This window comes from Nannospalax galili, unplaced genomic scaffold (genome assembly GCF_000622305.1).
Source record: "Nannospalax galili isolate Female #2095 unplaced genomic scaffold, S.galili_v1.0 scaffold44, whole genome shotgun sequence".
Classification (NCBI taxonomy): domain Eukaryota; kingdom Metazoa; phylum Chordata; class Mammalia; order Rodentia; family Spalacidae; genus Nannospalax; species Nannospalax galili.
The window spans coordinates 1536151-1555360 of record NW_008355789.1 but is presented as its reverse complement, the minus strand read 5'-3'; the positions used below and the strand labels follow the sequence as shown (position 1 = coordinate 1555360).

At 42.5% G+C, this 19210-nt stretch overlaps 1 protein-coding gene and 1 non-coding gene across 2 annotated transcripts in view; both read right to left on the bottom strand.

Annotated features, from left to right (window-relative positions):
* Ipo7 (importin 7) overlaps window positions 1-16229 on the bottom strand; it is a gene marked incomplete in the record, with an annotated part of 55824 nt that extends 39595 nt beyond the window's left edge. Inside the window, 2 exon segments of the mRNA XM_008853453.3 lie at window positions 2798-2879; window positions 15989-16229. Of these exon segments, the coding sequence (XP_008851675.1) occupies window positions 2798-2879; window positions 15989-16072 (166 nt within the window).
* On the bottom strand, window positions 14185-14348 carry LOC115067747. The gene has a single exon (XR_003847113.1). It is a non-coding gene; the product is annotated as a U1 spliceosomal RNA (small nuclear RNA).
* Window positions 16230-19210: the final 2981 nt, after the last annotated feature.

Here is a 19210-nt window from a genome sequence, read left to right as displayed (position 1 = left end):
AAACCATCACAAACAAATACAACTCTGCCAACTAACCACATGATGGTGATAAAATCTTGATCAGAGGGGGCTGGAGAGATGGCTCAGTGGTTCAGAACACCTGCTGTTCTTGCAGAAGACTCAGGTTCAAATCCCAACACTCACATGGCAGCTAACAACTGCCCGAAACTCCAGTTCCAGGGGATCCGACGCCAACTTCTGGCCTCCTCAGGCATTGCATGACACAGATGCGCTTATACACATGCAGGCAATATACTCAGACACACACAAAATAAATAAATTAAAAAAAAATTTTTTTGTTGTTGTTTGGTCTTTTTGAGACAGGGCTCCCTGTAGCCCCAGCTGTCCTGAAACTCACTATGTAGACCAGGCTGGCCTTGAACTCACAGAGATCCGCCTGCCTCTGCCTCCCAAGTGCTGGGATTAAAGATGTGCGCTACCATGCCTGGCTAAAGTATTTTTTCTTAAATCTTGATCATAGGGGCTAGAGAGATGGCTCAGCAGTTAAGAGCACTGACTGCTCTTAGAGAGGACCCAGGTTCGATTCCCAGCACCCACATGGAGGCTACGAACAATCCTTAACTCCAGTTCCAGGGGCATCCAAAGCCCTCTTCTGACCTCAGAAGGGTGTACTCACATACATGCAGGCAACACACTCAAACACATAAAAATAATAAAATTTTTTTTAAAAAAGCTTAAGTATTTCAATCACATAGCACTTAAATTCATACTGTTTTATGGGAGAATGCACTGTGCTCAAAAATAATAGATCACTGCCTCCTGTCAGCCCTCACACTGCTAGCTCTCTGCACATGCTGATGCTGTGCTGAGCTCTAGATTGCTAACAAGGCGTATTATTCAGCCATCTGGGAAATGTAGATTACAAATGTAGAAGACACTGTCTCAAAAGATTAAAAAAAAAAGAGAGAAAAGAAAAAGAAGAAGAAAAAAGAACCATATGCCACACATTGGAATTTCAATTATTCTAGGAATATAATTTTTAAATTAATGATTATGTTTTCAATTTTCATAAACTCCATGGATAGTTGATCAGTTGGCCTATCCATATATCTGTCTGTCTATTAGAGTGCTGGTGATTCAACCTAGGGCCTGAGACTGGTAATGCAAGTGCTCTACTATCAAGGTGCATCCTGAGTCCTAATTTTATAGTTTAATAACTACCCATTAACTCCAGCTCCAGGGAGATCCAATGACTCTTGCTTCCAAGGGCACCTGTACTCACTTGTGTATATACCCACAGACATACACACATACTTGTAATTAAGAATAAAAATAGGCCAGGCGTGGAAGTGCAGGCCTTTAATCCCAGCACTTGGAAGACAAAAGCAGGAGGATCTCTGTGAGATGGAGAACAGCCTGGTCTACACTTCGAGTTCCAGTCCTACGGGAGCTACAGGGAGACCCTGTCTTAAAAATACCAAAACAATTTTTTAAATTTTTAATTAAAAATTAAATAAAAATAGATCTTCTTAAAAATCATAAATACAGCATGTCAAACAGTATTTTAGCTCCTGAGAATACTAATTTCTAACAATGGAGAAACAGTTTGTTGTACAGGACACATTATAAATCATTTTAATCATTAAAATATGAATTCAGGAGCCAGGTCTTGCACACAGCCTTGTCCAGCTACTCAGAAGGCTGAGGCAGGAGGATCAAAAGTTCAAGGCCAGCCTAGGCTACAAAATCAGTTTAAGACCAAATGAGGCAATTTAACAACACTGTATCTCAAAATAAAAGTTTTAAAAGAGGGATAGAGATATAACTCAGTGTTATTAATTCAACACCTAATATCAAATAAATAAATGAAAATAAATTTGAACACTAAAAACTGGAAATATTTAGTAAGATTTAGGTGAGAGCAAAAAATTTATCAAGACAGGCACTGAGAAAAAGGGCAAAAATAAAATGCAATGATTTTCCAGAACAGTGACATCATTGGTACATTTCCTATGCCAAAACAGATACAACCACAACTAGGTAAGAAATTAAAACTGAATTCCATTATATTATAGATCAGTAACATTCTGAAGTTGTAAGTAAGAAGTAGAACTTTCTGAATTGTAAAAGCTAAAAAGCATAAGGAATAACTAAAAGCAAAGACGTCTGGGTCTGAGAATAACCCATAAGGCAAGAACAATGAGAATACACTTACTCTTTTAACAGCACTGGCTGCTCTTGCAGCGGACCTGAGTTCAATTCCCAGCACCCATATGGTGGCTAACAACATATGTCTCTCAAGTTCCAGGAGAGCTGATGCCCTCTTCTGGTCTCCATGGACAATGAGTAACATGAGTGCATTTACATACATAAGGACAAAACACTAATACACAGAAACTAAAAATAAATTAAAAATTTAACAGAAATCCTGTCAATTTTTTGGTAGCTTCTATTATGACTTATTTGTGTGTATGTTTGTACACATGTCTGTGCAGATGCCCACAGAAGTCAGAAGGGGGGGCATCAAATTCCTTGGAGCTATAGTTACAGGCATTTTGTGAACTGCCTAATGTGGGTGGCTGGATCTGAACTCCAGCCCTCAGATAAAACAGGCAAGTAGTTTCTCTTTTAACTCAACTAAATAACCTAATCATTTCTTTAAACTCTACCACCAAATACCAAGATATTTTTTTGTTGCTAAAAACACCAAAAGCAAATAGATTCTAGAAGAAAAAAATTACTAAAGGACCATCCCAAGCTATTTCTGCTATTTAATTTACAAACCTTTTAAACAATATATTTATATACATTCAAGAAAATAATTCAAGAAACTTGCCTGCCTGTCTCACAGGTAGATCCAGTTGTTCTGACATAGTAATCTGGAGCAGTGTTGAAACAAAATTCAGAGACTTGTGTGCCTACAAACAAGCAAATATATGTTAAATTCTTGTAGATAAATATACTGTTAGAGGCAAGCTCTCACTATATAGCCCAGGCTAGACTTGATATTTCACCATCTCCCTGCCCCAGGCTTCCCAATGCTGGAATTATAGGTGTGTATCACCAAAGTTTTAATGTTTACTTAGTGCTGTTCATACCAATTGTAAAATCAAGACCAGCCTAATCTACATAATGAGTTCCAGACCAGCTGTGGCTAAAAGGAGACCCTGTCTCAGAGAACAAAAAATTGGCTGTATCATGCCATAATAATTCTCTATTATAGCTGATACCTACAATGTTAGTTCTCAGGAGGCTGAGGCTAGCCTAAGCTACAGATGAAGTTCAGCTCAGCCTAAGCTATAGAGTGAAACCTAGTCTCAAACAACAACAACAAAAAAAAATCCACAATGGGCTGATTATTTGCTTTAACAAAGCCCTTAGTTTGATCTCCAGAATCACATAAAGTAGGTGTGGTGATGTATGCCGTAATCCCAGAACTCAGCAGGTAGAGGTAAGAAAATGAGGAACTAAGGTCACCCTCAGCTATACACTGAATTGGAGACTAGCTTAGGCTACATAAGATCCTTTTTTTTTTTTTTTGGTCTTTTTGAGACAGGGTCTCCCTGTATTCCCAGCTGTCCTAGAACTCACTATGTACCAGCTGTCCTAGAACTCACTATGTAGACCAGGCTGGCCTTGAACTTACAAAGATCCGCCTGCCTCTGCCTCCCTAGCACTGGGATTGAAGGTGTGCACCACCACGCCTGGCAAGATCCAGTCTTTAAAAAAAAAAGAAAGAAAGAAAAGAAAAAAACTGCAAAACAGGAACAGAAAAACCTTATGAATAAGAACCTTTTTTTGTTTTTGGTTTTTTTGAACCGGTCTCATTGCACAGCAGTGGCTGGCCTGTAGATTCACACACAGATACACCTGCCTCTGCCTCCCCAGTTTTGGCTTTAAAATTGTGCATCTGGTCTACATAGTGAGTCAGCTGGGGCTACAAGAAAAATCTCTCTAAATAAATAAAAATAGATAAGATAAAACAGATAAAGACATACTAGGGAGGAAAGTTTTTTCACTACTTCTGATATTCACAAATATAGCAAATTAATCTTTAAAGGAACCCTCAAAGCCAAGAGCTGTGACTAACACCTGCTCTACGAGCCCTTGGGAGGTGGAGGATCAAAAGTTCAAGGCAGCTTTAGCTAAGGGCAAATTGAAGATCAGCCTGGGTTACATGAGATTTGTCTTCCAAAGGATCTGGGTTCGGTTTTTGGCACCCACATGTCAACTAACTCTTCTGGCATCCAAGGTCACTGATCCCACTGGTGCACTAACATACATATAAGCAGAACACTCACATGCACAAAATAAAAATAAACAAATCAAGCCAGGCGTGGTGGCGCACACCTTTAATCCCAGCACTTGGGAGGCAGAGGCAGGCAGATCTCTGTGAGTTCAAGGCCAGACTGTTGTTCTACATGTTCCAGGACAGCTGGGGCTACAGAGACCCTGTCCCAAAAAGACCAAAAAAAAAAAAAAAAAAAAAGTAAGTTTCTTTAGTAAAGCAAAGTAAGCCCTCCAAAGAGATTGGAATGGGCCATTCCAAAAAAGGGCAGCAGCCTACAATGTCTTCTTGATGAATCAAAGTTTAAATGTCGCTTCTAGATGATGGCACGGACTATAGTATAGGCCTTGTCCCGTTCAGGTATTAATTAGGACATATACATATAAAACTTTTAATATTCAAGTTTAAAAGCTGATAATGGGTTGGTGAGATGGTTTAATGGTTGCCATGCAAACCTAATCTGGGCTTAATCCTCTGCACACACACACCCACACACAGTCACAGTAATAAAAAATTAAAATAAGGCTGCTAGTTATTACACAAAGCACCTTTTCTAATCAATTCTATACCTTCTCATTATCTGTCATCAATCCAAGTTTTCCATTCACTCTTAAACCATCTCATTAAAATTCATCAGTCTCTGGATCTGGAGATGGCTCAGTGTTTAAGAGCACTAGCTGTTCTTGCAGAAGACTAGGGGTTCAAATCCCAGCACCCACATTACGGCTAACAACCATCTGTAACTCCACCTCCGGGAGATTAGAAGCCCTCTTCCGTCCACTGAGGGCACTGCACAACACAGATGTACTTATATACAGGCAGGCAATACACTCATACATACAAAATGTTTTTTTTTTTTAATTCTTAGGCCTGGTGTGGTGGCGCACACCTTTGATCCCAGCACTTGGGAGGCAGAGGCAGATGGATCTCTGTGATTTCATAGCAAGTTCCAGGTCAGCTGGGGCTACAGGGAGACCTTGCCTCAAAGACCAAAAAAAAAAATCTTTTAATTTAAAATTCAATCAGTCCTAGGGGCTGGAGAGATGGCTCGGCATGTTAAGAACACTGGTTGTTCCGGCAGAAGACCCTGGTTTGAATCCCAGCACCCACGTGGCAGCTAATAACTGCCCGCAACTCTAGTCCCAAGGGATCTGACAGCCTCTTCTGACCTCCGAGGGTGTTGCATGACACAAGTGCACTTACCTACATGCAGGCAATACATGCATACACATAAAATAATTAAAATAGGTATGGGCCCTAGCTGGCCCGGGGGCAGGCCCTGCATAGTAAAAAATAAATAAATAAAATAAAATTTTAAAAAATTCAATCAGTCCCAATTCCATTCTCTACATTTTTTTGTTTTTTGAGACAGGATATCCCTGTAGCCCAAGCTGAGTACTATGTAAACCAGGTTGGCCTCAAATTCAGAATGGCCTCTGATCATCATTCCTGGCTTCTGTACCTCCTTTTAAAAACAGATCTAGGGGCTGCAGAGATGACTCAGAAATTAAGAGTGCCTACTATTCTTGCACACCTGTGCACACACATATAATTTAAAATATAAATCGATTTCTTTAAAAATGCCAAGTCTGGACCTTTGGGTTGGGCTATCATTTGTCCCCTCCACACCCCAGTATTTTTTCCTGGTGTTACAATACCAGGTATTAAATCAGCTCATGCCATTTTCTATTTTGTTTTGTTTTTGGTATTTTTGAGACAGGGTCTCCCTGTAGCTCCATCTGTCCTGGAACTCACTATGTAGACCAGGCTGGCCTGGAACTCACAGAGATCTGCCTGCCTCTGCCTCACGAGTGCTGGGATTAAAGGCATGCACCACCACACCTGGCTAAATATTGATTTTTATATTATGCATGAGTGTTCTGCCTGCATAGAAATGTACCGAGTTTTACAGTGTCCTCAGATGCCAGAAGGGAGGATCAGATCCCCCAAACCTGGAGTTACAGTTAGTTGTAAGCCACCATGTGTAGTGCTGGTAACCAAACCCAGTTCTTCTGCAAGAGCAGCAAATGTTGAGCCATCTCTCCAGCCTTCTCCACCTTAACATTTTACTCCTTAATATAGAGAAAAAGGACAGTTTTACAGTCATGTTGAACCACTGACTGTAACAGGATAAACTACTAAAACTTCAACTCAGAAATGAGAAGATTTTAAAAAGCTGAAGTATGGGTCAAAAAGAGATTATTAGGATCTAATAATATGAACATCTGCCTAGCAAACATATGGTCAGGACTGTACTATAGGAGATGAGCTCCTGAGGCTGTATGAAGGATGTAATTCAAGGACTGATGATTATAAAGGATGATGAAGAAAACCATTATGACAACAGGCAGTAGTGATAGTCCTGCCAAACCAATCTTGCCTTCAGGTTGCTTACCCACAGCTTACTCTGTATCCTATAAAAAAAGTATATTTTACAGATGAAAAAAAAGAGAGAAACCAGCATACCCAACACTGGACATGATGGCCCAAAGGCTATAATCCCTACACCTGGGAGGTGGAGGCTGAAGTTTAAATCAAAAGCCAGCCTGAGATACACTGAAACCTTGTCCTGTACAAAAACCCAGGTGTGGTGGCAGGTGCCTGTAATTCTGGTGTTGGTAAGAGGAGAGAGGAGAATCCTGGAGGTTCCCTGGACAGCTACTTTAGGCAATCAGTGAGTGCTAGGTTTAGAGAGAAACCTTGTTACAAAATATATGCGTGGACACACTTGTTTACCCACACAACCACACACAAAAGTAGCAAAAAAAAAAAAAAATCCTCCATCAACAAATTTCCCTGTTCCTGCTATCCTATTACCCTACAATTTACAATTGTATCCTATTCCCTTACTGCCCTTACTGGCATTATATTCACTAACCCTATAATAAGAAATTACTTTCAGGGCTGGAGATGGCCCAGGGGTTAAAAGCTTACTGCTCTTCCAGAAGACCCAAGTTCATTCAGTTTCCAGCATCCATGTTAGGCAGCTTACAGTCAACTGTAGGGGGACCAGCTCTAGGGATCCCATGCCTCTGGTCTCAGGCACCTGTGCTCACATGCACAAAAAAAAATTTTTTTTTTTTGGTCTTTTTGAGACAAGGTTTCCCTGTAGCCACAGCTGTCCTGGAACTCACTATGTAGACCAGGATGGCCTTAAACTCACAGAGATCTGCCTGCCTCTGCCTCCAGAGTACTGGGATTAAAGGCATACGCCACCATACCCGGCGATTATTTTTATTTTATGTGTATTCCTGTTATTGCCTGCAAGTAGGTAAGTGCACTCATATAGTGCAATGCTGGCGGAGGTCAGAAGAGGCTGTGGGATACCCTGGGACTGGAGTTACCAACAGTTGTTAGCTGCCATGTGGGTGCTGGGATTCAAACCCAGATCTTCTGCAAGAACAACCAGTGTTCTTAACTGCTGAGCCACCTCTCCAGTCCCAAGCCAAGAAACTTCTAACCTTTCCATTTTCCTAAATAATCTGGCAAAGTCGGCTTCTATATGACTTTGAGAAATATGAACCACAGTGAGGTCAAATATTTAATCACTACAGTGACAGAATCAAGACCAGGTTGAGCCTTGCAACGGTACTCCTCTTGCCTTCATCAAATAATGGCAACATACACATCCTTTACAACTAGAGAGATTTTTAGAAACTTTTCTTAGAAATTATTTGAGACCAAAAACCCACTTTAGATTCATCATTAAGATGACACTGACAGCCGGTGTGGTGGCGCACGCCCTTTAATCCCAGCACTCGGGAGGCAGAGGCAGGCGAACCTGTGAGTTCAAGGCCAGCCTGGTCTACATAGTGAGTTCCAGAACAGCTGGGACTACAGGGAGACCCTGTCTCAAAAAGACCCCCCCCCAAAAAAAAGACATTGACTGGGGCTGGAGAGATGGCTCAATGGTTAGAGCACTAGCTGCTCTTGCAAATGACCCCAGTCTGGGGTCTCCCTATAAGCCCCAACTGTCCTGGAGCTCACTATGTAGACCAGGCTGGCCTTGAACTCACAGAGATCTGCCTGCCTCTGCCTCCCGAGTGCTGGGACCATAGGCGTGCACCGCCATGCCTGGCTAACATCAAATATTTTTAAAAAGATGCTACTGAGAGAAACAAATGAACTACACATTTACCTACATTTGGTGGGTTGTTTTATCACAAATACTGTGTTATCTTTCAGATCTTTAACATGCTGTCACTAAATAAGTTCCTGTCTCACCAAGTAGTCAGGAATTTCCATCTACCAAACTTGAACAGTGTCTACTTCAGTCTTCTTGGGTAAGAAATGTTATGCATTTGCTGGGTGTGGTAGAGCATGAACAGAGGCAGAATTCAAGGTCATTCTCAGCTACATGCCATTTCCATTTCAAGGCTAGCTTAGAACACATGAAACCCTTAAAAAAAAGGGGGGGGGGTGAGGGGGCAAGACTACCAACCTTGGTGGCATATACCTTTAACACTTGCAATGTTAAGGCAGAAGGATCATTATAGCTAACCTGGGCTACACACAGCCCTGTTTCAAACAAACATGCCCTGTTTCCAAACTATGAACAACTCTGGTCTCCCAAAAATATACCAGATACTGTAGATCCTCAAATTAATTTCTAGACATGCTAAATTACCCCACAAATATGTGGCTATTTTGGCCTTTTTCATATCTAAGATTTTCAGTAAACATTTATGAATCCTTTTATTTGGGGGGGGAGTGTTAGTAACTGGCATTGAACTCAGGGCCTCATGCATGCCAGTCCTTTTATTTCTTTGTTTTTTAGATCCAAAAGGCTTTAATCTCACAGAGATCCACCTGCCCCTGCCTCCAATGTGCTGGGACTAAAGGGGTATGCCACCACACCTGCCTCAGCCTTTTTAAAGTAATTTAATAAAGCAAAAACCAGGAACTAAAGAGATGACACAGAGGTTGAGCACGGGCTATTCTTGCAGAGCCCATCGAGGTCAAGTTCTCAGCATCTATATTGCAGCTGCTCAACCATCTGAAACTCCAGTAGCATTCAATGCTCTCTTTGGCCTTCAATGGCATCAGTCACACTAATACACAGACATACATGCAGGCAAAACACTCATACACATGACAACATGATAAAAATCTTTTAAAAATTATGGGGTTTTTTTTTTGGGGGGGGGGGGTCTTTTTGAGATAGAATCTCCCTGTAGCCACAGCTAGCCTAGATTCACCATGGAGACCAGGCTGCCTTGAACCCACACCTGGCTTTAAAGATCCTATTAAAAAAAAAAAACACAGGTTAGTCATGGATATTCTGAGCATACTCCCAATTCTCAGGAATCTGAGGCAAGAGGATCAGTTATCCTTAGCTATATAGCAAGTTTGAGGTCAACCTGGGCTATGTGAGATCCTATCTCTCAAAAAAATATATGAATAAGCACACCATAGTAGTGAAAATAATCACTTGTAATAATTATCCCAGGACTCAAGATAGTTTAAAATACAAAACATCAGGGCTGGAGAGATGGTACAGCGGTTAAGAACACTGGTTGTTCTTGCAGAAGACCCGGGTTCAAATCCCAGCACTCAAATGGCAGCTAACAACTGTCCATAACTCCAGTCCCAGGGGATCTGACAGCCTCTTCTGACCTCTGTGGGCACTGCATGACATGGGTGCACTCATCTACATGCAGGCAAAACAGACATACACATAAAATAAAAATAAGCCGGGCGTGGTGGCACATGCCTTTAATCCCAGCACTTAGGAGGCAGAGGCAGGCGGATCTCTGTGAGTTCAAGGCCAGCCTGGTCTACATACTGTGTTCCAGGACATCTGGGGCTACAGGGAGACCCAAGACAAACAAGCAAACAAAACCAGCTTTAAGCCCAGCACTCAGAAGGCAGAGGCAGGTGGGTTGCAAGGCAGGGCTACATAGTAAGACCCTGTCTCAAAACAAAATAACCAGGGGCTGGAAAGATGGCTCAGCAGTTACAAGCACTGGTTGCTCTTGCAGAGGACTCAGGTTAGGTACCCAGAAACCACACAGTAGCTAACAACCACCATTTGCAATTCCAGTTCCAAGAGATACAATGCCTTCTTCTGACCTTTGTAGGCACTGCATGAAATGGGTGCACACATACAGGCAATACACTCATATACATAAAAAATAAGTATTTTTAAAAAACCAGAATTGTTATTTGACACATATATACTCAAGATTTCTTCTCCTAAATACTTACTAAATAACGTAACATTTATTGAGGGTACACTCTCAAGTTTAAAAATAAAAAGAGTGGAGTGGTGGTGTTCGCCTTTAATTCCAGCACCTGAGAGGGACAGGCAGGTAGATCTCTGAGAGTTTGAGGCCAGCCTGGTCTACATAGTGAGTTCCAGGCCAACTAGCTACACAGTAAGTAAGGAAAAAAAAAAAAAAAAAAAAAAAAAAAAAAAAAAAAGGAATAAAAACAGAACCAGCAAGATGGCTCAGTGAGCCTGGCATGGTAATACATGCTTAATTCTAGCACTAGGGAGGCAAGAGGCAGACAGATCCCGGTGAAATCAAAGCCAGCCTAGTCTCCAGAGTGAGTTCCAGGCTGGCTGGGGCTACAGGGAGACCCTGTCTCAAAAAAGACCAAACAGAAAAGGCATAGTGGCGAGAACCAATTCACACAAGCTGTCCTCTGACCTACAGATACAAAATTAATTTTAGGGGGCTAGAGAGATGGCTCAGCAGTTACGAGCACTGACTGCTCTTGCAGAAGACCTGGATTTGATTCCCAGCACCCACCTGGCAGCTAACAACCATTCCTAACACCAGTTCCAGGAGATCCGATACCATCTTCTGATCTCTGCAGGCACTGTATAACATAGGAGCACTTACACACAAGCAGGCAATACACTCAAAACATAAAATAAAAATAAATAAAATATTTTAAAAATAAATAAATTTTAGCCGGGCGTGGGCTCAACAGTTAAGAGCACTGACTGTTCTTACAGAGGACCTGGGTTCAATTCCCAGCACCCACAGGTGGCTAACAACTATCTGTAACTCCAGTTCCAGGGGATCCAAATTCCAGGGTATCCAATGCCCTCTTCTGACCTCTATGGCCATTGTATGACACAGGTGTAAAAAAAAAAAAAAAAGAAAAATTCCACTTCGAGATATATGCAACTCAATCTCCAAATTATAGCACTCAAACGAAGTAACAGATCACTATGACATTGACTTTTGTATTTATTTACTTTATTTTGAGACAGTCTCACTTTTTAATCAAGACTGACCTGGAACTATATGTAACCTAGACGACCTCTAACTCACTGCAATCTTCCTGCCTCACCCTCCCAAACAGAGATTACAGCTGTTTAGCTGCGGTTCCTGGCCAGAAACGTACTTAAAAGATTTTAAAATGAGCCGGGCATGGTGTCGCCCGCCTTTAATCCAGGCACTTGGGAGGCAGAGGCAGGCAGACCTCTGTGAGTTCAAGGCCAGTCTGGTCTACATAGTGAGTTCCAGGTCGGCTGGGGCTACAGGGAGACCCTGTCTCAAAAAGGCCAAAAAAAAAAAAAATTTTTTTTAAATGAGTACTCTTAACATATCTACTTTAGGTTCTTATGTCTTTCTTCATTCCACAAATATCTACTGAGTCTATTAGGTGCCAGTCACTGTAGTCCTACAGTTGTGTCAATTTTCCTGACAATACAGCTACCTAATAGTGATCTCAGTGACTAAGAGAGCAGAAGACTGATGAAGAAACAAACTCCAATCACCTCTTCAACTCATTCAAGTCGTTGAGGGCTGCCTGAAAAAGACCATGCCTCAGAAGGAAAAAAGTTCTTGGTAAATCTTAAAGCCATTTTCTCAATTTTATCTACATGTAATACAAAAAGTAGAAATAACCAAATGCCCTTTAAATGAGGATGATATTCATGAGCTCAAAGCCCTACATCGTTTGCCATAGAGAAAAACAAGGGAAAGGAGATAGGAAATGTAGTCAGAAAACTTCGGGAACTCCTCCTGAAGACATCTGAACAGAGATATAAGGATGAAGGATAAAGTCAAGAAGATAAATGAAACATGAAAAAGTTAAGCATGTGGTCAGTGGCCAGAACACTGTTTATTTTCAAATTAAATAAAACTTTGAAAAGCCAGCCATGGTGGTAGATGCCTTTAATCTCAGCATTCAGGAAGCAAAGGCAGGTGGATCTCTATGAACAACTGTTCAGTCAGGGCTTCAAAGATCCTGTGTCTCAAGAAACCAAACAAGGGGCTGAAGAGATGGCTCAGCAGTTAAGAGAACTGGTTGCTCTTGCAGAGAACCAGAATTCGATTCCCAGCACCCACAGGGCAGCTAACAAGTAGTTAGCTCCAGTTCCAGGGGCTCTGACTCCCTCTTCTGACCTCCCCTGGCACTGCACAAAATGGTTGCACTTACACACATGCAGGCAATACATTCATACCCATAAAATAAAAATAATAAAAATCGGGGCTGGAGAGGACTCAATGGTTAAGAGCACTGGCTGCTCTCGCAGAGGACCTAGGTTCATTTCCCAGCACTCACATGGCAGCTAACAACCGTCCAGTTCCAGGCGATCCAAGGCTCTCTTCTGCCTTCCTCTGGCATTGAACAACACAGGTACGCTTACATACATGTAGGCAATATATTTAAACACATAAATAAAATAAATTTAAAGAAAAGAAACCAAATAAAATTAGAAAACATCTCCAATTCTTAGTCAATGATTACCTCCCTTAGTGAAGATACCCAAATGTCAATGATCTTTTTAAACTTGAGTAAAATACAGCTTCAGTAAATGGAAGATAAACTGTGTACTTTACCATCTAGAAAGCAAAGCCTCTCAAAAGTAAAATGTCAGCCGGCTGTGGTGGCACACGCCTTTAATCCCAGCACTTGGGAGGCAGAGGCAGACAGAGCTCTGTGAGTTCAAGGCCAGCCTGGTCTACATAGCGAGTTCCAGGACAGCTGGGGGCACAGGGAGACCCTGTCTCAAAAAAAAAAAGTAAAATGTCACTTCCTCCTTCTTCAAGACTTACCTAGGGGTTGTTTCCTGAATCAGTAAATATTCTAAAAGTTACCTAAGGAAAATTACCCCCCAAAAAATCTAACTGTAGGCCAGGTGTGGTGGCACACACCTTTAATCCCAGCACTTGGGAGGCAGAGGCAGGAGGATCTCTGTGAGTTCAAGGCCAGCCTGGTCTACATAGTGAGTTCCAGGACAGCTGGGGCTACAGGGAGACCCTGCTTCAAAAAGACAAAAAAAACAAAAAACTGTCATCATTGAAAGAATATGAGAAATAAAGGCCTACATATAGAAATACAGGCCAGATAACACATTTCCTTTGGCAGAGAAGATGATTAGTGCTTATTATTCCACGGTATTCCAGAACAGCAGCTCAATGGGTAAAAAAAAAAAAAAAAAGGGGGGGGGGTTGATGGCTATTTTGTTTATTTGCTTCTCTTCCAGAATCTCGTTTGTGAAATATTTCCCCAGGTCCTTACTGTGTCAGTGGATATAACTACACAAGCAAAGCTAGGTGTGGTGGAAGACAATCCTCCTGGAGGCAGGATTCTTCAAGAGTTTGGGGTGAACCTGAGCTAGAGAATAAAACTGTGTTTGAAAAAACTAATACGGGCTAGAAGAGATAGCTCAGTGGTTACAAGAGTTTGCTGCTCTTCCAGAGGATCTAAGTTCAGTTCCCAGAATCAAGATGACTTACAATGGCCTATTAACTCCAGTTCTAGGGGCTCAACACCCTCATTTGGCCTCTGCAGGCATGGAACACAGCACACACACCCACACACAAACACACATCTTTAAAAAAAGAAACAAAGAGCAAACAAAACAAACCAAGCAAGACATGCAGTTCCTGTTTGCAGAATAAATTTCAAATTTATTTATCCTTTCATGCAAAAGAAGTCTATTCTTTTAAGCAGCAATTCTTTTTTCACAGGGGAGAGCAAGAATAAAGTACCACACTGTCACAAAGTACACAGTCAAGTTTCCCACAGTTAGGGAAATTGCAGGGGTCAGCACATAGCAAGTACAATGTCTGAGACATGCCCTCGAAAAACTAACTTCTTGATCATGGTAGCTCCCCTACCAGTTAAGTATTAAGTAACAATTTTAAGACCTGCATGACAAATATTTATAGCAGAAATGCCTATGAAAAACTTTCAGATTGTCTAGATTTATTTTTTTGGAAACAGGGTCTCACTCTATAATCCAGGCTGGTCTCAAACTCCTGGGCAATCCTCTTGCCTCAGTGTTGGGATTTCAGGTGTGAGCCACCACACCCAGGTTGGTTTTCTAAGCTTCTTACCTGCATTAATACTTCATAAGCAAAATAATGTTCACAGTAATGAAGATCTATCACAAAAACAGAACAAGTGACCCCCTATTCCTCCTGTGGTTTTAGAAAGCTCTCAAAGGGACAGTTTGCTTCACCTTACTATTTTATATCCAAATATAAGCTCTTCCCAAGGTGACTTTGAGTCTAAGAATTTGAGAGTGCAATCAACCTTCAGTATAACAATAGTCTCATTTACATGTAAGATTCACTTTTTCATTTTGAAATAATTTCACTAGTCATCTGAACTGTGGGGTGGTCTTCTTGAACTTTAACTTCCAAGAGGTTAGAGATAGCTAGTACAGCACTGTACATAAAAGTTGTTCACTTGTAGTCTCCCTGGTGCTTTAGGTCAGTGTGTTTTTAAATTATTTACCTACCAGATAAGTGGATTCCTCGACAACTTCTTTAAATTGAAGCTTCTCTTTAGGTTAAAAAATGTACACTAAACCTCACTAAAATCGACATTCAGTAGTATAGCACGATACAATTACTCTTAGAGGTCTTTTTATGAACCTCTAAAACGGTTATTAATATATAAAATTAGTACTGTTTGCTAAGGGGTCCTCCTCAAAACGTGGCGGAGAAAAGACATCAACTCTCAGCAAACGCAGCATCTGAACTAGAGGCAGACTTAGATTATCGCATTGACCATCACAGCAATCCTGTGGCCTAATTTCATGAATGAGTAAAACTCAGGATCAGGAGGTTACGAGACTTGCCCAAGGTCACTCCAGAAATCAGTGGTGCAGCTACACCTGGAAGAGCGCACTCCACCTGACCCTTTCCACTCCATCACCCCGCCTCCCATCTGTGGCACCGTGACAGTAGAGGAGCAGGGATCTGTGTAACCCGCACTACCCAGCCCCTGCCAAGGAGACGCAGGCTAGCATTTGAAATGTCCCCAGCAGCTCGCCGGCGAGAAGGAAGTTGTACCAGAAAGGCAGGTCCCTCAACACCCCGGAGCAGAGCCCAGACTCACAGGCGCAGCCCCCAGTGGACTCGCCGCCTTCCCAGGAGCCCCTGCAGACGCCGCGCCTGCCAGACTGCTGTCGGACACGTCCGAAAACCCTCCAGCGAGGTTCGCCCCCTCCTGGGCGCAGAGAACCAGCTGGGAGCGAGCCAGAGGGCGGCGGGCCACCGGGCGGCCATGTGTCCAGCCCGTCACGCCCGCCTGGCCCGGCTCACGCCCCGACCGCAGCCGGAGGCCCAGCTCTGGATCCGACGCGACGGCAGCCGGGAGGCCGGGGCGCACAGCGAGGCGCCCCGGCGTGGTACGGCCGCCAGCTCCCACCCCACCGCTCCAGCTGGGCCCCTGGGCGCCGCGTTCCACGCCTCCGGCAGGCCCGAAAGACTCGGCCTGCCACCCGCCAGCCCGCCGCCGCTGCTGGCCCGCAGTCCTTACTTCATTGAGCTGGCGCTCCGCAGCCTCGCGCAGACCTGGGTCCATGGTGCCCCGCAGGGCCTCGATAATGGTATTGGGATCCATCGCGGCGCGGTCGCTCAAACCCGGGACACCGGTGCTTCTGAGCCAGAAATAGCGCCACTCACTGCGCACATGTACCCGCCACGCTCAGCAGCGGCAACCGGCGCGAAAGGAAAGAGAAGCGCCAAGGCCCCGGATAGAACCTCCTCGCCTCGGCGTGGAGGCGGGAGATGCTCCGGCCACTTCCTGTCAGCTCACCCGCGGGGCATCTTGGGAGTTGTAGTCCCCAAATGCAGCCTCAGCCCACGTGGATGTCTCCCACAGAATTGTCTTGCTATTTCAAACGGGAAACGTTCAGCTACCACAGAAAGAAAATTAAAACACAAAGATGTGTAAAAGCATTCCTAGAGTATCTCAAGTAATGTGTGATGTAATCCACTGTCCCTGTGCAGTTAAAAGAAACTCGTTTTGTTTTGGTTTTTTTGAACCGGCTTCCTATAACTGTCTAGCCCAAGCAAGGCTGAACTCACAGCAGAACAACTGCCTCAGCCTCCAGAATGAAAGGGAGTTATCCGAAAAGTAATTTGAGACCTCTCTATATATCTATCTATCTCTATCTATCTATCTCTATCTCTTTCTCTTGTCTTTTTGATTACAGGGTCTCCCTTATAGCCCCAGCTGGCCTGGAACTTTGATCTCGAACTCACAGAGATCTATGCCTCTACCTCCCACAAAACTGAATGTGCTTTATATGTGAAATATAGCACATTAGATATTTTTACTTACATAATTCTGAAATTATGACTTTTTAATGAGTGCTCAAATTTCAGCTAGATTTTTATATAAATGAACTGTAACATAGTGAAAGTTTAATCCCTATTAAAAGTTACCTGCTTTGGGGCATGATTGATCATACCTGTAATTCAAGGCCAGCCTGAGCTTTATAGTGAGTTTTAAGCCTGCCTGAGCTATAAACTGAGAAACTGTCTCAAAAAATTAAAGGAGCTGAAGAGATTGTTCAGTGGTTAGGAGAACTTTTGATCCAGAGGACCCAAGTTTGATTCCCAAAACCCATATCAGGAAGCTTATAACTGCCTGTAACTCAATAAGTGTGGTGGCACACACCTTTAATCCCAGCACTTAGGAGGCAGAGGCAGGCAGATATCTGTGAGTTCAAGGCCAGCCTGGTCAACATAGTGAGTTCCAGGCCAGCTGGAGCTAGAGGGAGAACCTGTCTCAAAAAAGACCAAAAAACCCCCCAAAACAGCAACCGCCTGTGACTCCAGCTCCAGGGGATCCACATACATGTGGCATAGATGAACACATATACACATAAATAAATAAATCTTTTTTTAATGAACAATAAGTACAAATAAAACTCACTTTCTGGTGGGGCACACCTATGGTGCCAACACATGGAAAGCTGAAGCAGGGGGCTAGAGGGTTCCAGGCCAGGCTGGGCTATGGAACAAGACTGCCTCAACAAACAGAAATCTCAGCTTTCTTTAAATCAGTCAAAGAAATAATTGCACAGGAGCTGAGAAGCACTTGACTGACATGCTGGAAGCCCAGGCTTCATCCCCAGCACAACAAAACAAAACAAAAGAACAGATTGAACAACCAGGCTTTGGGGGAGGGGAGAACACACCTGTAACTGAGTACGTTTAGATATTTTTCTCATCATTATTCCTTGAAGAATACAGTATAGGGACTGTAGAAATGGTTAAGAGCACTTGCTGCCTTTCTAGAGGACCCAGGTTCAGTCCCCAGCATCCACATGGTTGATAACAACCATCCAAAACTACAGTTCCAGAGGATCCAATTCCCTCTTCTGGTCTTTGTGGGCATTGCATGCACATACATGAAGGCAAAATATTGATACATATAAAGTAAAAATAAAAACTTTTAAAAAGAATATAGCAAACAGCTATTTTCATAGCACTTACATCATGTTGGCTGTTATAGTAATCTAAGAAAAGATTTAAAATAAAAGGGTCTGAGACTGACCATTAAATTACCTTGACCCCTGGGCTAAAAATTAATTGACCAAATATGGATTGATCTGTGTCTGAACTCTATCTGATTCTGTTTATCTATTTACCTACCCCTATGCAATGCCATGTCTTTATTAATGTAGTTTTCTTATAAGCTTTAAAGTTAGTATAAGTCTTCAAACTTTGTTACTCTTTTTTGAAATGTTTAAATATTTTATTTATTATTTTTATTTTATGTGTATGAGTGTATTGCCTGCATGCATGTGAGTGCATCCGTGTCATGCAATGCTGAGGAGGTCAGAAGAGGGCTTCAGATTCCCCTGGAACCTCCTGGAGTTAAGGACAGTTTGTAGCTGCCATGTGGGTGCTGGAAATGGAACCTGGGTCCTCTGCAAGAGCAGTCAGTGCTCCTAACCACTGAGCCATCCGTCCAGCCCCTCTTTTTTGAAATATTTAAATGGCTCAAAGTTATTTGCACTTCCAAATGCAATAAGGAAATAAAACTTGTGGGGTTGGAAAGATGGCTCAGTAGTTAAGAGCACTGGCTGCTCTTGCAGAGGGTTTGATTCCTAGCACCCACATGGCAGCTAACAACCATCTGTAACTCCAGTTCCAGGGAACCCTCTTCTGACCTCCTCAGACATTGCACAACACAGGTGCACTTACACACAAGCAGACAATACACATAAAGTACTCACACACATAAAATTAAAAAATAATAAAATATTTTTAAAAAGAAAAGAAAATTTGTGGGGCTGGAGAGATTGCTCAGTGGTTAAGAGCACTGACTGCCCTTCCAGAGGACCCGAATTTGATTCCCAGCACCCACATGGCAGATACGAGCTGTCCTTAACTCCAGTTCCAGGGAATCTGAAGCCCTCATCTGACCTCCGCAGCATTGCACGACACGAGTGCACTCCCATACACGCAGGCAATACACTCATATACATTAAATAAAATTTAAAAAAAAGAAAATTTGTTAATCTAAAAAACTGCTGGGATTTTGATAGTTATTAAATTTAATCTATACATCAATTTGTATAAAGTTAACCTCTTAGCAATATTTAATAGTCTGATCCATGCACATGATATAACTCTCCATTTATTTAGAACTTTTAAAGTTTTCTCTTAGCAATATTACTAGGTGAATTTTCATTTTAGATTTTTCATTTCTTGCAAAATGGTCTCCCCATGTAGCCTACACTGG